The 20,515-nt window shown below is 36.5% G+C and overlaps 1 protein-coding gene across 2 annotated transcripts in view; it reads left to right on the top strand.

Annotated features, from left to right (window-relative positions):
- LOC123711557 (E3 ubiquitin-protein ligase MIB1) overlaps positions 1-20,515 on the top strand; it is a 125,165-nt gene that overhangs the window by 33,651 nt on the left and 70,999 nt on the right. For both annotated transcript variants that reach the window (XM_045664142.1, XM_045664143.1), the window contains one exon: positions 6,944-7,095. In XM_045664142.1, coding sequence (XP_045520098.1) covers positions 6,944-7,095 — 152 coding nt within the window. The remainder of the gene's footprint in view (positions 1-6,943; positions 7,096-20,515) is intronic.

The raw sequence follows: 20,515 nt of genomic DNA, 5'->3' as shown, positions 1-20,515 counted from the left end.
TTTACAGAAATCTAAAATCGCTTTTATAAGTATAGATTACAAATATTCATTGCAATGTCGTCTCGTTGGTATTTAGCTTGAAATTATAGTTCTGAAGTTCCGTTCCCTATTATGAATTAGCATGTCTGCAGTTGAAGTTTGAGTCTTCTTTAATTCAAACTTGGAAATGTTTTACTGCATTTTTTTAGTTTTCGATTAGTTCTATTTAATTGGCTATTTCACCGTCTTTTGTTTTTATTTGCTTACAATAATCTATTACCTTGTAACAGTCTCACTTATAACATCTATTTTGTGATAGTTTTATTTAGCGGTTTATCAATTGTAAGGTATTGAAAGTACAGTTTCAAAGAGTCAACATTTGCAATTTAAAGAAGAGAAACCATAATTTTTCAAAGAAAATTGTCCTATCCAAACCTAAACAAATATAAAAGATTTACACAACGCAAGGCGACAAATGCAGACCGCCGAGTTGGGACGATATTCGGTGCTAAATCTCACAGAGTACATTACAGTTTTCCAATATCTAAAGCAAAGTGCTTGTCGGCACTGCGCTCCACTAGAATAACAAAGAATCGCGCAGTTAAAATATTGCAGCGCTAATGGATAATAGTATTTGAATGAGAGTGTTTGATTGAGAACTGTTAAGCTATAAATATCGAGATCTTGTTGTTTTTTTCTATCAAGGAGTAGCAACGCGCGTGCCTAACTACATGAATTAGTGCTTTATTTGATCACATAGATTGCAAAATTCCTCCATCTTAAATTTTTGTAATTATTCTTTGCTGTCCTTTTATATTAAGACATATTGATAACTTCAATAAACAATATTGTTAGGAGATCTACGAGTATAATTTTTATTATTAGATATACCCGTACATATTGGGTTTAAATGCCACAAACGGCTGATCACCGATAAACAACAAAATTGTAGCTTTCGCGTCACGCGGGCCTTACAGTCCCACGTAAACACTCGCCAGGAAACTCGATTCAGTTTTATGAGTTAGAAAACAGTGGAGTGTTTCAATGTAGGGAACGTGGGGGCTTAATTCCGCACAATCAATCAAGGCGGCTGATGAGGGTGCACGATGCAGAGGCCACACTACTTAACTCGTTGTGCCAATCGATACACGCTATTGATATGGATTGGCAAATTAATTCGGTTAGTTAATTACTCGCACGCCGAACTGAAACGGTAAATAAATATTTTATCTCTTGTTGAATTTCCATAAATTTAAAATTACTTTGACCCAACCCTATTTGGCAAACTTCCATTGCGAGTTGAAATTTATTTTTACCCTATCGAGCTATTGTTTTCATAATCGTCATATTTTAGTCATAACAAGCCATTTGCATATCGAATTACGTAATTATTTACCGGGACGTTTTAGGTATGTTATTGTGTACGATATGAATGATTTCAATAGTTATTTCTTTATAATTATAGTAAATGTTCGTAAACATTTTGGTAAATTACTAATATAGAAATATATTGAAGGCCTGTACATATCCGTTGTCTATACAACATCACCCGATTGCGCAAGAGTTTTGCCTAATTTAATTGATTTAAACGTGAGATTCAGAACGCCAGTCAGTCTTGACCCTGCAAATCAGTCGGCTATCTACTTATTGAAGTATAAGTCATGTTTGATGTAGAATTTAATACACTATTAAAAGAAAATATTTTTTTGTGATAGTGATAGGATTCTTGTATAGTAATATTCTCCCCACAAAAATCCTAATACGCTGAGTAGGGCACAGCAGGATATTTGAAAGTAATACATAACCAATGTAACCATTTATTATAATCAAAATCCCATATAAAAATACTTGTACAACTTAAAGCTCTTCCATAGACACAAATAAAGCTATAAATATAAAGAATGTACAAAATATCTACAATGAATTAAGCTAAAGCGGTTTTCATAAATATAAATCTCATAAACATCACTGAATGGTCTTATAGGCTCCATAGTAAGTCAGCGCGAGTCGTGATGGTGCCGCTCTGATGCCGAGGTATATGGCGCGGAAATAATCCTCACGTAATACTAGACTAAATGGCTTGGAATTAAACAATTAGTTGTTTTCTTTCTGCCTCGTCAGATAGAGATTTGCCCTACATTGCTCTTGCAATTGTCATCAGTTTATATTGTATGTCGTGTAACAGTGTTTCATGGAAGCTACATTGTTGTTTGCAATAATATACTAGAATGCCTTTTAATTATGCGATTAAGATGACGTATTTTTTTACCATACAATAGAAGTGCGAAATATACCATTCAGTACAAATGTAATTTATTTTAATCTATATCGTTTGTATATATAAAAATGAATCCATATTTCCCTTGGTCACGGCATCACGCGTTCTTATGAAACGAGAAGGTTTTTGTGAAAGAAAAATTTAGGAATACTTAACAACCATATTAAGTAAACATGACTTTTGTTACCATAGCAAGTTTTTTTTTCTGTGCATAGTGCTTTTACTATTCAAACTTTTTTGATATAACCTTATGGCGCTTATTATAACATTGCCAGAATGCTTGCAACAAATGTCGTCAAAGAGGACGGAAAGAGGAAGAAAAATGAACTTAGTTTAAAACAAATGCTTTGATCGGAGTTATTATATTGGTAGTTAGACACGACAACGTCTGTCGAGTCCGCTAGTTTATTTATAAAACACAGAGGTTTTAACTTATTTGAATAAACACTTAAACTAATCCAAAACTAGTATTTATCAGAATAATTTATTAAATCGTAGTTTAAATTTCTATTACTCGAATAAAGAGTTAATTTAACAAATCTATGCATTCCGGGCGATCCAATTCGACGTTTTTATGAAGCGAGAATGATTTGCAATAGGACACATACAATGTGTTCCAGTCTGTGAAATCAATTGTTAAAATGTAAATATATATAAATTTTATTGAATTTATATTTTAATTAATGAAGTTCTTGATTATATAACAAAGACTTGGCATGAATTTACGAGTTACTTATTGCTATGAGTCATATGCTTTTATAGAAAGTGTGTATGATTTTTAAAGAAGAATTTTAATATTTTGAGTATAAAGCCCGGGGTAAAATAAAATTTAAACTAACAGGTAACTAAACTTTGTTTTGTCCGAAACACTCGCTACATACCGTCTGTAAATGTCAAGGTAAACTATCCAGCAATCAACACTGGAAGTCTTACACTATCGAGTCACAGACAAACAAATACAAACATTATATAAAAAAAAATTCGAAGTCTCGTACCCTCCCAACCAAAGTATTTTTGCTTCATTAAAGTAATTCAGACCAATATTCGCCGTGAATTGAACCCTAAACCTCCAGGTTTTTACGCCATATATATTCAAATATATGTTGTAGTTACAGAATTCATAATATACTACCCAAAGATTGATCCAGATAAAATATTTATGTGGTAGTTACAGATTACATAATGTACCTACTCAAAGATTGATCCAGATAAAAGCATAATTTTCGGATTAAATTAGCTATTTACAAGTGATCTATGAACGTTGATAGTCTCTTTTATAAGTCTTATTTATAGAGGTAAGGGCAGGGCTTTGATGAGATAAATGTTACCCCGGCCTTTTATTAATGTAATGTTTTAATTAGAGTTAAAAAGGTGGGTTCAGACTGTACGTTATCTGCGCGGTATCAGTAACCTCCCAAATTTCTTTTCACAATGTTCCCGTTGCCAAGTTTCCAACTCATTGTTCTTATCTTTATTTATTCTACTAGCGTTTTTGTTTGCCGGTTGTATTTCGAATTATGTAGTTTATCATGTCACAAAATTTTAATCTTACAGTTTAACATAGCAAGTTTTATGTACTGGCTCCTAAAGAAGGCGTACGGATAAGCGACTAAGCGTTTGTGTCAATTTTATAAATACTTTTAACAATTGAAAAATATTTTTCAATCAAGATGAGTGTACTCCAGAGAATTCGACTTATATAATACCAGATAGCATTAGATTTTCAATATTTTGTCGTGCTTATTTATTAGTAAATTGACACACGAGTGACGAGGACAAGATATTAAATGCTCACGTGAGGCCAATACGTTTACGAACGAACCGTTAACCAAACCAGACTGAAAAGTCGTCTCTTAGTATAAAACACTTCATGTGCACCTTCGCAATAAATATAGAAATTGTCTGACGGTTTTACGCATTTCAAATCATAAAATGCATTTCTTCTTGAAATGAACTTAAAATAACAAAACGAAACCAATCAAAAACATTTGCAGCATCTTATTTGCATGTTTTCTATGTAATGTCGAGATGACGTTGGCATTTTGGAGGCCCCTCAAAGATATTCGATCATCTTTAACATGGCGCTACATCCGACTCGAACCAAAAGTCAATGTAAAATCCATGTTATTCATGTTAAGAATTACAACTAAAATTATTGAAACGGTAATAATTAGCACTGCCAGCAAACCCATATACAAAAACAATGATCGAAACTGGGCTTTTGCTCTGTCTGCGAACCCGACATTTTTGATTGCAATTTTTGATTGAGTTATTTTAATATTTTTTTGTACCACGTGACCCCAAGGTTAAGGCAACAGTGCAAGGGATCTATATTAACAATTACAAAGTACCGTTGTTGGATTTGATTTCAATTAACGTTCAACATCGTTAATACATATTTTTCAATGCAACAAATCACGTCTTATAGCAAACAGTTAATGTTTACAGCCCGGTTATAGTAAAGACCGCACCAATATTGGTGTAATCAGCGCTAAATCGATTATTGTACTGATAACCTCATTAGTACCTTGAATTATATGAGCATTTAAATAATTACTACGCTTGTTAAGCATATAATTATATTGCAGGGATGACATGAATTACCGGCTGTAATGGTCATCTATACGCCAAGGGGATTAATATTTAATGCTGCTATTCTGTACGGAATTACTCTGACGCTGTGGTTGAGCTTCCACTGAATTACTGCCTAATAGCTGGACTCGGTGTCGAGTTGTCGATACCACATTCTGTCTAGTTAAGCTAAATTGCATAAAGTTTAATTTCAGTTCGTCTATGTCAAATAGAGTAATTTATTTGCCATTTCGTTCGAACCAATAAAGGCTCAATGGCAGCACTTTAACATGCATATATATTTACTAGCTAACTTATGATCTATACGTTTATATTATGAACACACCCTACGCAGTGGTAGAGCTTCTTCTGAGACCTAGTATGTATTTACACACTATATTCATTCACTCACTCACTCACACTTTTGCACCCACGCACTTACTCATGCACTCAAGCGTGTTAATAACAGTTGAAAAATCAGAAACGAAAATAAATAAAATAAAAGATGTAATTAAATTATATACAAATATATTTGAAGGAATGTATATTTTTTTATTAAAAAGGGTTGCCAAATCTTCCACATTATAATACATATGTACTTAAAATAAATAAACACATTTCAATTTATATATATTTATTTATATGTTGTACCGTAATGAAGATATGCTCACTTTATAAAATTTCTGTATATTGGAATTGGAATGAAAACGCTTGTTAGCGATGAAGCCGCTCGTTGCCCTCTTAATTATTTGAGAGCCTTGATCGTTTATACAACGTACTATTAAAAAAAATCTATGAATTTATGTACATATAATTACACCACAAGTAGTGTTTGATGTTCTTGATTCTTCTCAGTATTGTGTACAAAAGTTAAACAAGGCTGAATTAACGTAGACGTTATTTTAGAACGTAAGGAATTTCCTTGAAATTTCAAATAATAAACATTCAGAAGCTTTTATAATTAACGCTTATTTGGGTCGCTCTCAAATGAATAGAGAAATGACAGAGTACAACAATTCTCTTAATGTAGTCTCACAGTGCGACACAGCGCCACGTACCGCAGTGATTATGTTAATGTCCACGCTTTTTACCTAATACACAATTATCTGTATACTCTGCCCGTAGAGCGCAACCTAGCTTAGATCTGGCGTCTTACGCTGCCCGTTTTAATACCAGAGACGCTTATAAATTATGCAAGTCTCCATAATCCACACCCTAAACGCCTTCTGCCTCGCCTCTATTATTCATTCGGGCGGTTTGATGTTTTAGAAAATTGTCGCTACCTAGACGAGTTTCGATTGGCTCTCTTTGTTCCTCAATACACATGACGAAGTAACTCGAAGAGTGATTTCTGGAGACAATACTCCTTTGACTATGTAGAGGTTGTGGCGTCCACTGGAGCTAACAATATTTTTAAAGACTTATTTTTTACTGATTATTTTCGCAAACAAGTAAGTGATCTCAGCCGCCTTCTAACGCAGTGAAACACATTTAGTAAGTGCGTAACCAGCTGCTATATGGAAGAGGTTGACGCTTTTTTACTGAGAGCAATGCATTTCCGCAGAGTGTGAAACTCGCTATATCAACTCTACCCACTGATCATCACCGTGAAGTGATGGTTGGGGTTACAAGTTTGTGTCCCACTTTTTCGCAACAAAGCACACGTTGCTACGGCCTACACTGGATGAGTGAGATGCCCTTGTGTGCTTTACTTCCAAAGCATTAGTATCAGCTGGTGGGGCCTGCTATTAAAAGAACTACCTGCATCGAACTCCATCCAGTCATTCTCCTTTCACAATTATTTTTCCTATTGCGACCGAGAATTGAACAAGCGCACCGCTCATGCTGTATCCTCTTTAAATCCCGCTATACTTAACTAACAGCAGCATTTCCATAACAAATCTTCATGCCCCGTATAGAAATAAATTTAAAATCAAGAAATATATTTAATTCCCATAGAATCAAGAAAAATCAATAGAAATAAGAAAAAAAAATATTTATGACTTTTTAGTGGGTTTTTTGATTGGTTTTTTTTAGATTTCTTTATGGTCGATGGTAAAGCCTGACAGCCTGCATCAATTCAATCTACTAATACAAATTTTAACATAATTTCAGGACTCGGATGGAGATACGCCGTTGCTGGATGCGATATCGAAGAAGCGTGATGAGATATTAACCTTGCTGTTGGATCATGGAGCAGATATGACGCTGACGAACAATAACGGCTTCAACGCCCTGCATCATGCAGCTCTTCGTGGGATTCCAAGGTAAGATTCAAAATTTGAATTAGGAAGCGTTAGGGAGGGACGTTATAGTCGAAAAACTACCCAGTAAATGAAACTGTAGAAAGAAAGACGCATCGACGCGTTTTACTTGATCCTTCAAATTATTATTGATCATATGACCTCTTATGTTTATTCCCCCCTCACTCTTCCCCCCATGTTACGGCTGAAAGTAAGCCATTAAAGGATTTATATGATCAGCTAACTATGCTTAATTTATTTTTACGCTGTGTGTAATAATACGTTTGATAATGTTATCTAATATATATAAAACATCGTTTGAATATATTTAAGATGTTATTTCTACGAATGTAATTACGTGAAGCTAATAATCGTGAACACATTACGAAAAGCCTTGAGGTGTCTTTTAAGATATTTTTGTTTACTGTATAATGAGTGTGGGTCGATGCTAGCTTACTTCTGAAAATATCTGTATCAAATTTTGACGAATCTATTTGTGAAACTGCCTCTACCTTCTGAGTACTTAGCTTGCTCAGTATCAGGTTGACAGTCTCATGTCATCTTGAATGGATTTACACTACTAAATTTATCGTTTAAGTTAAAAAGTCCTCCCAAATGTTACAGAGCCAGCCACCAAATAGTTCCAAAAAATGTACGCCATACAATCAAATTCTAAGCTTAAGATTACGGAACCTAACTAAATAGCTTTCCACAAAAAAAACCTTTCAACAAAATTATATAAATGTATACAATAAGGCCTTTAGCTGAATCCAATACAAAGCTAGGTAAGCGTATTTTATGAATCAGTAAGCAAAAGTAACGCAGAATAATGAATCACTGGGTACAATCGTGCGTAAAACGGTTTATTTGTTGAGGGTCCGAGAGGTCCTGCGCTATAATATTCAAGTCACGAGATACGTCCTAGGGAAATAATACAAAATGAGCTACGTGACCAGTTCATTATAGTGAAACATAGCGGTCACCTTCTGCCTAAATCCCTTGAAAATCAAATAAAAAAATATTGTCTGCCGTAACCTAACATGCGGATATCAATATAAATGAGTGGTTATTTGGAAAGTCCAAGTCAAAAGCATATTATTATAGATGCTTCGGGGTAAAATGAAATATAGAGGAGGTATGGAGCACACAACGAGTACTACAACGCTGCGATTGTGTTGGTCCGTGACGCAATGATTGGATTTATTATTCTCATATTTTCCATACCAATCATCTGTTATCTAACGGCCCTGGATCACATGCACCTTTAGTGAGCAGTTTCCTAAAGGCACTGAACTTATGTTTTTTTTACGCACCACACAAACCATGAATAATAGCTTTATTCATCTATGCGATTAAGAATCTTATACAACGTGACCATACAAAATATACATTATACATTCCCGGAGCCCCCCCCCCCCCCCTCTACAAGAAATATGAAGGTGCAGAAGAATCAGAATCTACCCCAGGGTACCACACGCGCTTGCGGTGGAGAATCCCCCTCTGGGCGACCACCACCGGGACACTCAGCACCCGGTGGTGGACGCACAGGCTGCCCTTCGTATTCTGGGGGGGGGGGGGGGAATTCTGCGCTCTTTAAAAAAAAATATCGATCTCGGGGCAAACGGAGCAATCCAACAAAGGCACCCCCATCCACACACGGACTTCATAAATATTAGGGGGCTCAACCCCAACATCCACGCTGTCCACTATCATTTAGAGACTGCGAAGCCGGCCGTGCTCTTTCTTACCGAGACTCAGATTTCCTCCCCGGATGATACTTCTTACCTCTCCTACCCGGGGTACAAATTGGAACATTCATTTGTGCCGCGGGCTGGAGTTTGCGCGTACGTCCGAGAGGATATCTGTTCTCGTCGCCTCGGGACGCTTGAAGGACGCCTCTGGCTGCGCGTAGACTGCGATGACCATCCGCGATTCTACGCATGCCTGTATAGGTCCCATAGCGGAAATACCGAAACTGACCGACTCATTGAGCACATCCAAATGGCTACAGATTCCCTGCTCGAAAGTATTCCTACCGCTGAAATCGTGATACTTGGCGATTTTAACGCCCACCATGCCGACTGACTCGGCTCTGAAACCACCGATCACGCGGGAAGATCCTTTCACGACTTTGCTCTAGCCTACGACTTGACGCAAATGGTCCCTGCGATTACGCGAATATCAGATGTGGATGGTCATAAACCTTCTTTGTTGGACCTTCTGCTGACTTCACATCCGGAGACCTACCAAGTCTCTGTTGACCCGCCATTGGGTTCATCAGATCATTGTGTGGTACGGAGCATTGTGCCGCTCACGCGCCCTTTACGGCCTAGCTTTGCGGGCTGTCGCCGTGTGTGGCACTATAAGTCAGCAGATTGGGACGGGATGCGGTCTTTTTTTGCGTCCTACCCTTGGGGGCCCATTTGCTTTTCGTTGAGTACTCCGGATGCCGTCGCTGACTCTGTCGCTGATGTGGGCACAGGGGCGCAGGGCATGGAACTTTTTATTCCATGCTCTGCGGTGCCGGTCGGTGGCAAGTCCCAGCCTTGGTTTAGGCGTTCGTGCAAAGAGGCTTTGCGCCGTAAGCGTGAATGCTTTAAAGCCTGGGCAGAAGCGGCGACATCCTGTGATGCGGCTATCGGCGAACGTAAAAAAGCATACAATTCAGCCTCTAGGTCCTTCAAACGGGAAATCGCTAAGGCAAAGTCAGAGCATATTGCCAGGTTTGGTGAGAAATTGGCCCACCTTCCTTCGGGAACTCGAGCCTTCTGGTCTCTTGCCAAAGCTGTCCAAGGGAATTTCTTTCAGCCCTCTATTCCACCACTGCATAGGGAGGATGACTCACTGGCCCATACTGCAAAAGAGAAGGCCGATCTTCTAGGCTGTCTCTTTGCGTCGAACTCAACTTTGGATGATCAGGGGAAGGAACCACCGACATTATTGCGGTGTGATACTACGATGCCTGAAGTTACATTCCGGCAACGTGCTATCCGTAAACATTTATTTTCCCTGGACATCCATAAGTCGAGCGGGCCTGATGGCATCCCCCCAAATTGTGCTGCGTACTTGTGCTCCTGAGTTGGCTCCGGTCCTAACGCGCCTTTTCCGGTACCTGTACTCCCTCAACACTGTTCCGAAGTGTTGGAAGACAGCTTTGATACATCCGATCCCTAAAAAAGGCGATCGCTCTGATCCGTCCAACTATCGCCCAATCGCAATAACCTCCTTGTTCTCCAAAATAATGGAAACCATTATTAACGGCCAGCTCTTGAGGTATCTAGAGGGCAGCCAGCTGATTAGCGATTCTCAGTACGGCTTTCGTCGTGGTCGCTCAGCTGGTGACCTCCTTGTATACCTTACACATAGGTGGGCAGAGGCAATTGAGTCCAAGGGCCTCCCCCTTGGCGGTAAGTTTGGACATAGCGAAAGGGTGTGGCATAGAGCACTGCTCTCGAAGCTTCCAGCCTATGGGCTCCCCGAGAAATTATGCAACTGGATTTTCAGCTTTCTCGCTGATCGGAGCATTAAGGTCGTCATCGACGGAGCATGCTCCGACCTTAAACCCGTCAATGCTGGTGTCCCACAAGGCTGTGTCCTATCCCCGACCCTGTTTATTCTGCATATTAATGATATGTTGCAACTTAGCAACCTTCATTGCTATGCGGACGACAGCACTGGGGATACTTTTTACACGGGCCGGGCAGGTATTTCTCGGGCTGTTGTTGATGAGTGCCGGAACAAACTTGTGTCTGAAGTCGAAACTCTTTTACGTGGAGTCTCGGACTGGGGTAGACTAAATCTAGTCCAATTTAACCCCAAGAAGACACAAGTATGCGCGTTTTCCGCTAAAAAACTCCCTTTGTCGCTAGCTCTTTGAAGGCACTCTCCTTAAAGCCTCAGCTAACATCGGAATATTGGGCGTTGACATATCGAATAACGTCCAGTTTCGATATGTCAACGCCCAATATTCAATTCATTATCGGACGTCAAGGCAAAATACCATCCGTATCACCTCGACGTCCGTCGTTCCACAACTGAGCGTTTTCTAAGGCAGTTTTTGCCGCGCACCACCACTATGTGGAACCAGCTGCCCACTGAAGTATTTCCGAACCGATTCGACTTAGGGTCCTTCAAGAAAAGAGCGTACCAATTCTTGAAAGGCCGGCAACGCACTTGCGAGCCTTCTGGCAATGTGAGTGTCCATGGGCAGCGGTATTGCTTCACATCAGGTGAGCCTCTTGCCCGTTTGCCTGCTATTACATAAAAAAAAACATTACGTTGCAAAATAATATAAAACTCGAATATAATTTTACGACAAAGACAAAATCAGACAGAAATTAGTCACAATGTAAGTTTTTCTACGATTTAACTGTCTCTAAGGTATTTCAAACTTTTAGCTAAATTCTTTTTACCTTGTGAAATATGACCGCTCTTTGAGTTAAATTTAAGATTTACGACATAAAATATGGAAATGAAATGCCTCGTGATGGTAAAAGTAATAACGGTTTGAGAAAATTCTTGGAATGCAGATCGATTTTTCCTTTATCGTATTCGAACAAATCTGATACAATCAAATATCGCAAGTAACACTTTAAAACTTTGCATATATTAAGTATTTTGTCAAAGATTTATAGGCATAGGTACTACTTATATGTAGTACATCTGTTTTTAATTATAGATGAACAATATGATAGTTTAATTAATTTGACAGAAAAATGTGTTAATGTTAACATAATGTTCACGAATATAATATATATATATATGTTGCTAAAGTTTTAACGCATTAACAGTGCTTTTATGAGTTTACAGTGCAGTTTAAAAACGAGTACAGGAAAATAATAGTTGATTCTAAAAGCAAAGTTAGATACCTATCTGGTTTACTGTACGTGTCTAAAATCCTCTTTCACGCTAACACGAATACTGTTTACTACAGCTGTACAATTTTAACTTTTTATATATATATCATAATCATATTTTAACCTTGCTGTTATAACTAAAATTAGTATAGATAATAATGGCCGTTAACTTATATTATTTAAAGATTAAAAGATTATTGATTAAATTTGAATTGATAACATTGGTTAAATTTATTTTCTGCACTGTCTTCAATGAGTATGGAACTCATTACTTCTAGAATTTCTATAAAGTATCTACGAATCATAACAATATCTTTGGACAATTAGCTTCAGAACCCGGTTGACATATATATGCGATTGTCAGAGAATCATTTTGTCTAAAACTAAGTTAGTATACGTAGCACTAAACCTTACGACACAACTGGAATAAAAGAAACTTTTATATTAGTAATTCTCCATCCGCATAAAAATAGAATAACTTATACGGACTAGAGAACATTTGATTCTAGTAATAAAACTCAGGTAAACGGTTTAGATCACCGAAAGTTTTTTAAGATTGTTGCTTAATGGCAATCGAATAGGAGATTGTCGTAAAACGTCCCCGATTTTATCGCGAAATGAGAAGTCGCTCGCGAGTTTTCCCATTCTACAAAAATGTTCGTTTCCCTCCGAGATGTAAAATCGTTTTATTTTATTACTTCCTCCTATATCGCTATATCGAAATTATACCTGCTACGGAAAGTGTTTGATAAAATTGCGATTGCGGTAATTTACGTAGTACTAAAAATTTAAATTATTATTATCTTAAATATTGGCAGATTTAGGCTCAATTCGGCATTTATTAAAATAATCATCGCATATCCGATACATTATAACGTGTTGATATATGAAGTATATAAGCATAACGACGATTCAATAATCTTAACATATTTTAATTATTTGCATTGTCTTCGTATGTCAAGATGTATCTTCTGGAACTCTTTAATTCATCAGTCACATTATATACGAAGTTTTTAATGTGTAAAAGCATACCAATATGGGTTAAACTTTATGTGATCGCAATTAATTATTACATAAAAATAATTAAATCCATTGAACAAAACCAATCACAAAGAAAAACCTTTAACGTTCAATCCTTTATTATTTCGAAGCATAAAATAGTGTTTCACAGATTGTAGTGATTAATATGTTTTACAATCCGACAATCATTGGAAGCCTGAACAGCTGCGACGAGCGCGGTTGGTTTCGATAAGACGAATATTCGCGCTCAGCATTAATCGTGAGCTTAAATATTTTAACGCGTCGTAACATTGATTTATTCTGAGCGTAATCTCCGCTCGTGGCTTGTTTGTTCTACGGCTCGAGACGTATAGGCAAGAACAGACGCCCTTATCTATGCTGGGACTTAAGTGGTCATATAATTCATACAATCATTTTGTTTATTGTTTGCCATAAATCCCGATATTTTTCTATAACCTATTAGGTTGATTGTTTTCTTCGTTTCCTATCTACAGCGACCACACATAAACAAACTGTCGATCCCCGTTCAGCTCAGTATAGAATGAGCACAGCATTCAGGGGAGATTTATATGGTCATTGTGCGGCGTTAATTGCAGCGAATGGAGCAAAGTCCGATGGTATCGGACTGGCCGAACGAGAACTGTAATCTCCGCATTGCTTTGCTGGGCGTAATCGAGCCTTTATATAATCTGTTTGTACTGCGTAATTTACTAGATCAAATATTTACACGATATAATTGAAAGGAATTGTATTCGAACACGATTTACCGCATACACGAAGTTGATGATAGTTCCAGTTGTGATGTACGTTCATGTGCATATTGTCGTATTGTTCGGTCTGTCAGTGTCCGCAATTAGCGGCAGCACACACGCGGATAATCCGCGCTTTCGCGGCGCCCGCCCAACACCGTGCCGCATGCCGCCCGCCCTAACGCTATTGCCACCAGCGCAGAGCTTCGCACACGACTGCACTACGAATTCAGCGAATAAATTCATTTGTACGCAAATTGTATCGGCGCTTGCAATTAAAACTTTGTTGGCGCTCGAGCTAAGATAAATAACACTAATACATTTTGCTTATTGCGGAGAAGTTGTAGGATACAGAGGATATATTAATGTTGTTCCTAATTTGTTTGGGCGGCGCCGGATTAACCCAACTGCCCCTAACTTCACGGGGACAATGCTTCCCTGACCCTGTATTAAAATATTTGACCTCCTTAAGATTTATAGTTATTATGAAATAATATAAATACACCAAAATGCGAAATTATTCTTACGCGATGATTCCAAATATTTTATAGAAAAGCGAGCCTATTCTAAAGTTCTTATAAAAGCCATTTGAGTGGCAATTAGAGGACTGAAAACTTTAGAAAATATAAAACCCTCGTAGACCTCTATAAACTCCTGAATATGATCTTACATTCCACTTTGGCTCCGTACAAAGCTAGTTTAAAATAAATCTTCTTTTTCGCCTCCCTCACAGCGGCAAAGTAAAAAACGAGCTTCGTAATAAATTGGCGCAGTGGTTCACAGAGTACGATAAGGAAATCCACTATTAACGGGATCTAATTCAGTGAGGCGTTCTAACTAACGTCTACTTTGAAATTGATTCTAGCACTTAGAACACAAAGTAGAATTCGAATTAATTATGGTTTCTATGTGGAAAAAATATTAACTTCTATACATATTTTTTTCAGACCTGATGAAAAAATGCCACCATACAAATGTGTATTAATGATTGCGTCAAATTGATATATGCAATATACTTTTAACTTTGAACTACTAGCTAGTTGTGATTTATTGAACGCAATTCTTCTCTGCGTTAAAAAGTTCAGTTCTAGGTGCTCTTTACACTGTATTGTGTTTGCATTCCCAGGTACGAAAAAATCTGTTCGTTAGGTCATATCATCTTGTGACAAAGGAATATTATACTTTCGATTAAGTACGATAAAACAAGCGTTTTCACAGCTGCTCTACGTAAAATAACGACGCAGCATCTAGACAGTGTGTTGTCTAGATTATAATGATGAGTTCCTAAAAAGCAATTTAAACGAGAGTAATTTTACGTAGTGCCGTGGCCTCCAGAACTCAACGGTCTTAAACCGGATTAAATGGAGCCGTAAGTTATCATCAACACCCATAAAATACAGACAGAGTTGAGTGAGACTACAATTTACGTACGGCACGAAGTTCCCCGTTCAGATTGAACATTTTGACTTGTGCACTTGAGGAATATTTTTTTCAGAAAATTATTATTTTCTATGATAGAAAAAGATTATGTTATGTAATTAACGTTATTGATATCTTTAACATAGGAACGTAAAATTGCAAGAAAAATAAATGTACAACAATATTAATTTCGTAATATTCCAAGAAACATTTTTCTTACATTTATTTTCCCTCAGATTTCTGAGCGGTTCGTTAGTGTGAATTGAGTTGAACACGTTGAAATGCGGGCAAAATGGTTACATGTACTTGGTATATAAGAGTAACTTACGCGTTGTAGAGCGAGTTAGAAGACGTATACGGGTTCGTCCGGGTATTCCGTTCCTTTGTGTACTTTGCCATTGTTCCATTTGTTAATGTTGTTAGTGCACTTTTTCAGCGACTACGCTAATTTAAATAGCTCTTATTCCTTTTGCAAGGAGCTCGTCTTCCGTTTTCCGCGGGCACCGTTCCCTTTTCGTTTGAGACGTGAATCGGGAGACTGCATTTAAATGAGACACTTAATCACTCGGGTTGGCCTCGTGTTCTTTATAGCGGTTGTTGTCTTCGTTCATTACGCGAATAAAATATAGATTTAAATAAATTCGTAAATTTATTGAGCAACGTTGAGCATAAGCTATGGCCTTTGTATCGTTTTAATTAACTTCAAGTTTATCGCTAAAGTGTTCGTCTTTAATCAATTATACCAGCCTGTACATTGTTCTCCGTAACTCGTTAGACCCACTGTAGATTCATTGAAATACTTAAAAAAATAATTGATTGTATGTTAATTTATTATATTCAAATTTGTTAAATTGGAACAATTAGTGTACAATGTGATACAAAGATCTTTTGTTAAAGTTCAGCAAATATCTTTTCCGAACCAAGGTATAATATTGAAAGGGGTAGACCCTTTGATCTATAACAGAACCAATGTAGGCAAATAGAATAAGAAGAATTGTAAATGGATTCCAACTCGGAAAATATGGACCAAAGGGAATATGTTGCCGGCGGTAGTAGACCGCTAACACCTACTCGAATTGTGTAAATATGAGTAGGTTAATAAACTCCAAGAGTGCCGTGCTTGGATTTGCCTGTTAGTTCCGTACGTGCACCCCCCCTTCCCCCACTTCCCTCACTCCCTATGCTCTAACATACCTAACTTTTCATCTCAGACAGCGCGAGTCCCTCTGAGACGATACTTATTTCTTTGGTGCTTTAAAGAATTTTCAAGTGCAGTTTCCTTTGAGATTGGGCCGAGGGATTTAGTAAATTAATTTTAAGAATATTGTTAGTCTATACCTAAAGTAAACCCTTGTCTGGACAAAAAGGATTACGAGTACACGAACTCAGTCTTACGAAACTATATTGTTTTGGGTATTATGTCTCGGAAAGCTGTTTTTCCTGTTCATTGTTAAGTAAACTAATTCAGTATTAAATGTTCAAATATTTATTATATTTCCTTGTATATAAAATTACCAAATAATTATTATCAATGAGCTTCGTGAAAGATTTTGTTCATGTCTTTTAAAGTTACTTCGACTGAGATCACACATGGTTATTGTTTCGTTGAGAAAAGAAAATACATTTCCTTTTAGTTCCTTATATTGTGACTAAATCGTAGATTTGGTTAGCTAAGAAATAACAATTGCTGGCCTAGTAGCTTTAGCGTGCAATTCTCATCTCAAGGTTCGAATCCCGGCTGAAATACTTTCTGTCTATGTGGGCATTTAACATTCGCTTGTACGGGAACATTGGGAGGAAACCGGCATGCTTTAAAACCAAAAAGCCGACGTGTGTAAGACACCTAATTGCATATTATAAAAAAACGATAGAAAAGGTTGTAGCACCGCTTTTTAAATGTCATCAGTCATCTGCTTTCGGATATTTATTCAACCAATAATCACCTTTTGCTTTAAGTGTCACCCAATTCTGACTTTTATAACCAAAAACGGATAATCATATTATGTAATAGCTTAAATTCCATATTCTTATAACTCTCGCAAGACAGATAATAAATGAATACAAAACATTATTTTACGTATATCGTTAAGAGAGATGTATTTAATTATACTTTGTCAATAAAATGCTTTTACATATTAAAACAAGCTGGAAATGCGGTTCCCATTATTAACAAAGCTATACACTAGTGCAAATACAATAGCAATAAATTATGTTAACCAGATCATAAAATAATATTTAATCGATTTTATTTGTATTGTAAAGTAATACTGATGTATTTATGTTAATTAATATTGATTTTGCAGATAAAAGAGTTATTAATTACATTATCGTTAAACTTATTTTACTTTTAATGTGTAATCAGCATAAGAGCAGTGTTGGCCTAGTGGCTTCAGCGTTGGAATCTCATTCCTGAAGTCGTAGGTTCGATCCTGGCTGTGCACCAATAGACTTTCTTTCTATTTAACATTCGCTTGAACGATGAAGGAAAACATTGTGAGGATATAGGCTTGCCTTACACTCAAAAAGTGGACGGCGTGCGTCAGGCACAGAATGCTGATCGCCTACCATGAAAAAGATACAGAAATCTAAGGCCCAGACTTAAAAAGTTTGTAGGGCCATGTTTTTTTTCATATCTTCAGCTGTAGTTATAATTATATTAATCGCTTGAACATCACAAATATTACCACGAAACATGTACAAATTTAAAGTAGCAAAATGGTGTAATCAAGCAATATTTTTACAAAATTCTTTGATTAATAATGAAAATCTGTCTAATAGTTTAATTATTTGATTTTGATCTTCTTGAGACGTAAACATCGTTTGAGATGTTTTTCAACCCTTCATTTTAGGTAAAAAATCTGAATCGTTTGAATATCTGGACAGGCCTGGAAAAACCTTTAAAGAGCCATGACTGTCAAAATGTTATTTATAGCAAGTAACATATGTATTTATAATATATCAGTTTCATGTATATAGAATAAAAGCTTAACAGTTAACACACACCTTTACGAAAAATGAAACTTGAACCAAAAACGTGAATCCTATACTGCAATAAACCATTTATCAGTTGAAAAGTATCTATTATATAGTTCTCGAAAAATACATCAATCAAAACTCATCAGGTAATATTGACAATTTCAGAAAGGTTTACCTCGTTTATTAGCGGATTCATGATCCGTGATATATCAATGAGCATTTTGACGAGGAAATTATATTTTAAATTTATTTAATTACCGCTAAAGAATTAAACGTGAAAAAATGCATGCTTTATTTTACGATTTCAGCATACTTACCGATTCGATATGTCGGATATCAAATGATAACGATAACAAAAGTCAATATAAAATTTTGTTTATATTGTAAAATTGTAACTTACTCGAAAAATTATAATAATAGAGGTTCTCGCAATGTCACAACGTTACAGTTTGCGTATTAATTTCTGTGCTAAGCTAAGTGGATCAGAATGTCGGCGCGGTTCCCCAAATGTAGCCTATGATGCATGGCCAGCTTGGCGGGGCTCTTAATGAAATATTCGCGCCGCGAGTGAAACGGACACCGTCATCCATCACAGGTGAATGCTCTTGCGCCGGACACTTGCTACGTGATTTAATATAGGCGTAAAGTATAGAAAAAAGTCGGTACACATATAATTCCTTTTTTAGATACCACAGGCTATAACACTAGTTTCTAAGCTAACATTCAAAGGCAACTTTAGATACGAACCTTCGTCCGTCAAGCGGTTATCGGACTTTGATTGTATAGGCTGTATGTCCATATGTAGATTTAGTTTGATCTGCCTAGCGTACTATTTGAGCATTATCAAAGTAATGGGAGAATTTTGAGGTTTATAGTTGATTAATATTGTTTCAAGAAGATGTCACGCATGATGAAAACTTCGCCTCAAAGTGTTATTGTTGCTTAAAATCCACGACGTTAATAAATAATGGTTCCTTGTCTACGAGTATGTTGTTGCACGATAGCTATATGTAATACATATATAGTCTCAAGAAGCGTCTCAAAGCTCTGAGATGCGGAAACTTTACACGAAGCGCAGTCTGAGTTTACCCTAGAAGTAGTGTAGGGTTGTATTTGCACATCCCCTATGCAAGGCACGAGTTTCGATACTTTTCGCGAAGAACGTCGCTCAACAATGTTACACGCGATATTGGCAATCACTCATGGCTCGCGTCTGCAAGACGTAGACTTAGGAGCGCCTCTTTCTTTTGCGCCATTTGTCTTGATTGGCGCGAAGATTACTTTACTAACAATTCTCGTCAACAGTTTCTGAACTTTTCTATCCTTTTAACTCAACCGGTATTATTTAAACAAGGTTTTTGCAATGTGTTTAGAATCACTTTGTAAGTGATATAATGCAAACTATTATTAGCTAGCTATATGTTTTGGCTGCCTGGTATATTAGGACGCCTATTTAGGTATATCGTTAAATATTACAGCCATATTATATATAATTGAATTGTTATTTAAAATCTTTTTCGTATAGAATTGTTAAAATTTATTCCCTGCTTCATAATTAAAAAGTTTGTGTTTGCAGTTAAATTCCGCGTTTTAGTTGACAACTTTGCGAGCGCAATGTTTCACATTATACTTGACATATACGAATGGACACTTTCAAGGCGGGAAGTTAAAAGGCACTTTTAAGTATCATAATAGAATATCTTAATGCAATCTGGAGAATAAGAAGCCTTTGTTTAAGTAACGTTGTTAAGTATAACTTTCTGTAGCGATCTTCATCGTACTTTTTAAACTTACTTTAATGATGAAAAAGTCATTCAGGCGATAGCGAGCACTGTATTCTAAAGAAACATTCCATTTATTTTATAGAACTTTTAAGTATTGTGTACGAAAATACCTTTAAAATTATTTAAAGGTGTGCTCATGGAAGAGCGTTAGATTGAATGTAACTCGTTCAACGTACATGTACCACAGACCCAGAACCTTTATCTTATATCAATATATAAACATTAGCAACTTAATGAGCTGATGGGCGCATATTTTCGGATTTAAAGAAATTATCCAACCTGTTTTCAAAAGGTAACGGTAATATATCTGTTTGTGAAGCATTTTTAGTATTGCCAGTTTTGATAAAATATTTGAATTTGGAATACGATTTAATAGCTAATTAATCATTTTATCGAGTATTCTGATTTTCAGTGATTACCTTTCAACGATTATTGTTTCACTGAAAAATATTTATTCTTTATTAATTGGAAGCTTCCATAGTCGTAGTAAAACGTATACAAAAAGTATTGACGATAGTTAGTTACTCGAAGCATAATTGAAACTTAAACAATCGCTTCATAATAAAAACATGATACAATCTTTTTAACCTTTTCAAACAAGCTCCGTCGGGATCGTTCTTAGAATCTTTCAATACTTATT

This window comes from Pieris brassicae, chromosome 7 (assembly GCF_905147105.1).
Source record: "Pieris brassicae chromosome 7, ilPieBrab1.1, whole genome shotgun sequence".
NCBI lineage: Eukaryota > Metazoa > Arthropoda > Insecta > Lepidoptera > Pieridae > Pieris > Pieris brassicae.
This window is presented reverse-complemented; position numbering and strand designations above follow the sequence as displayed.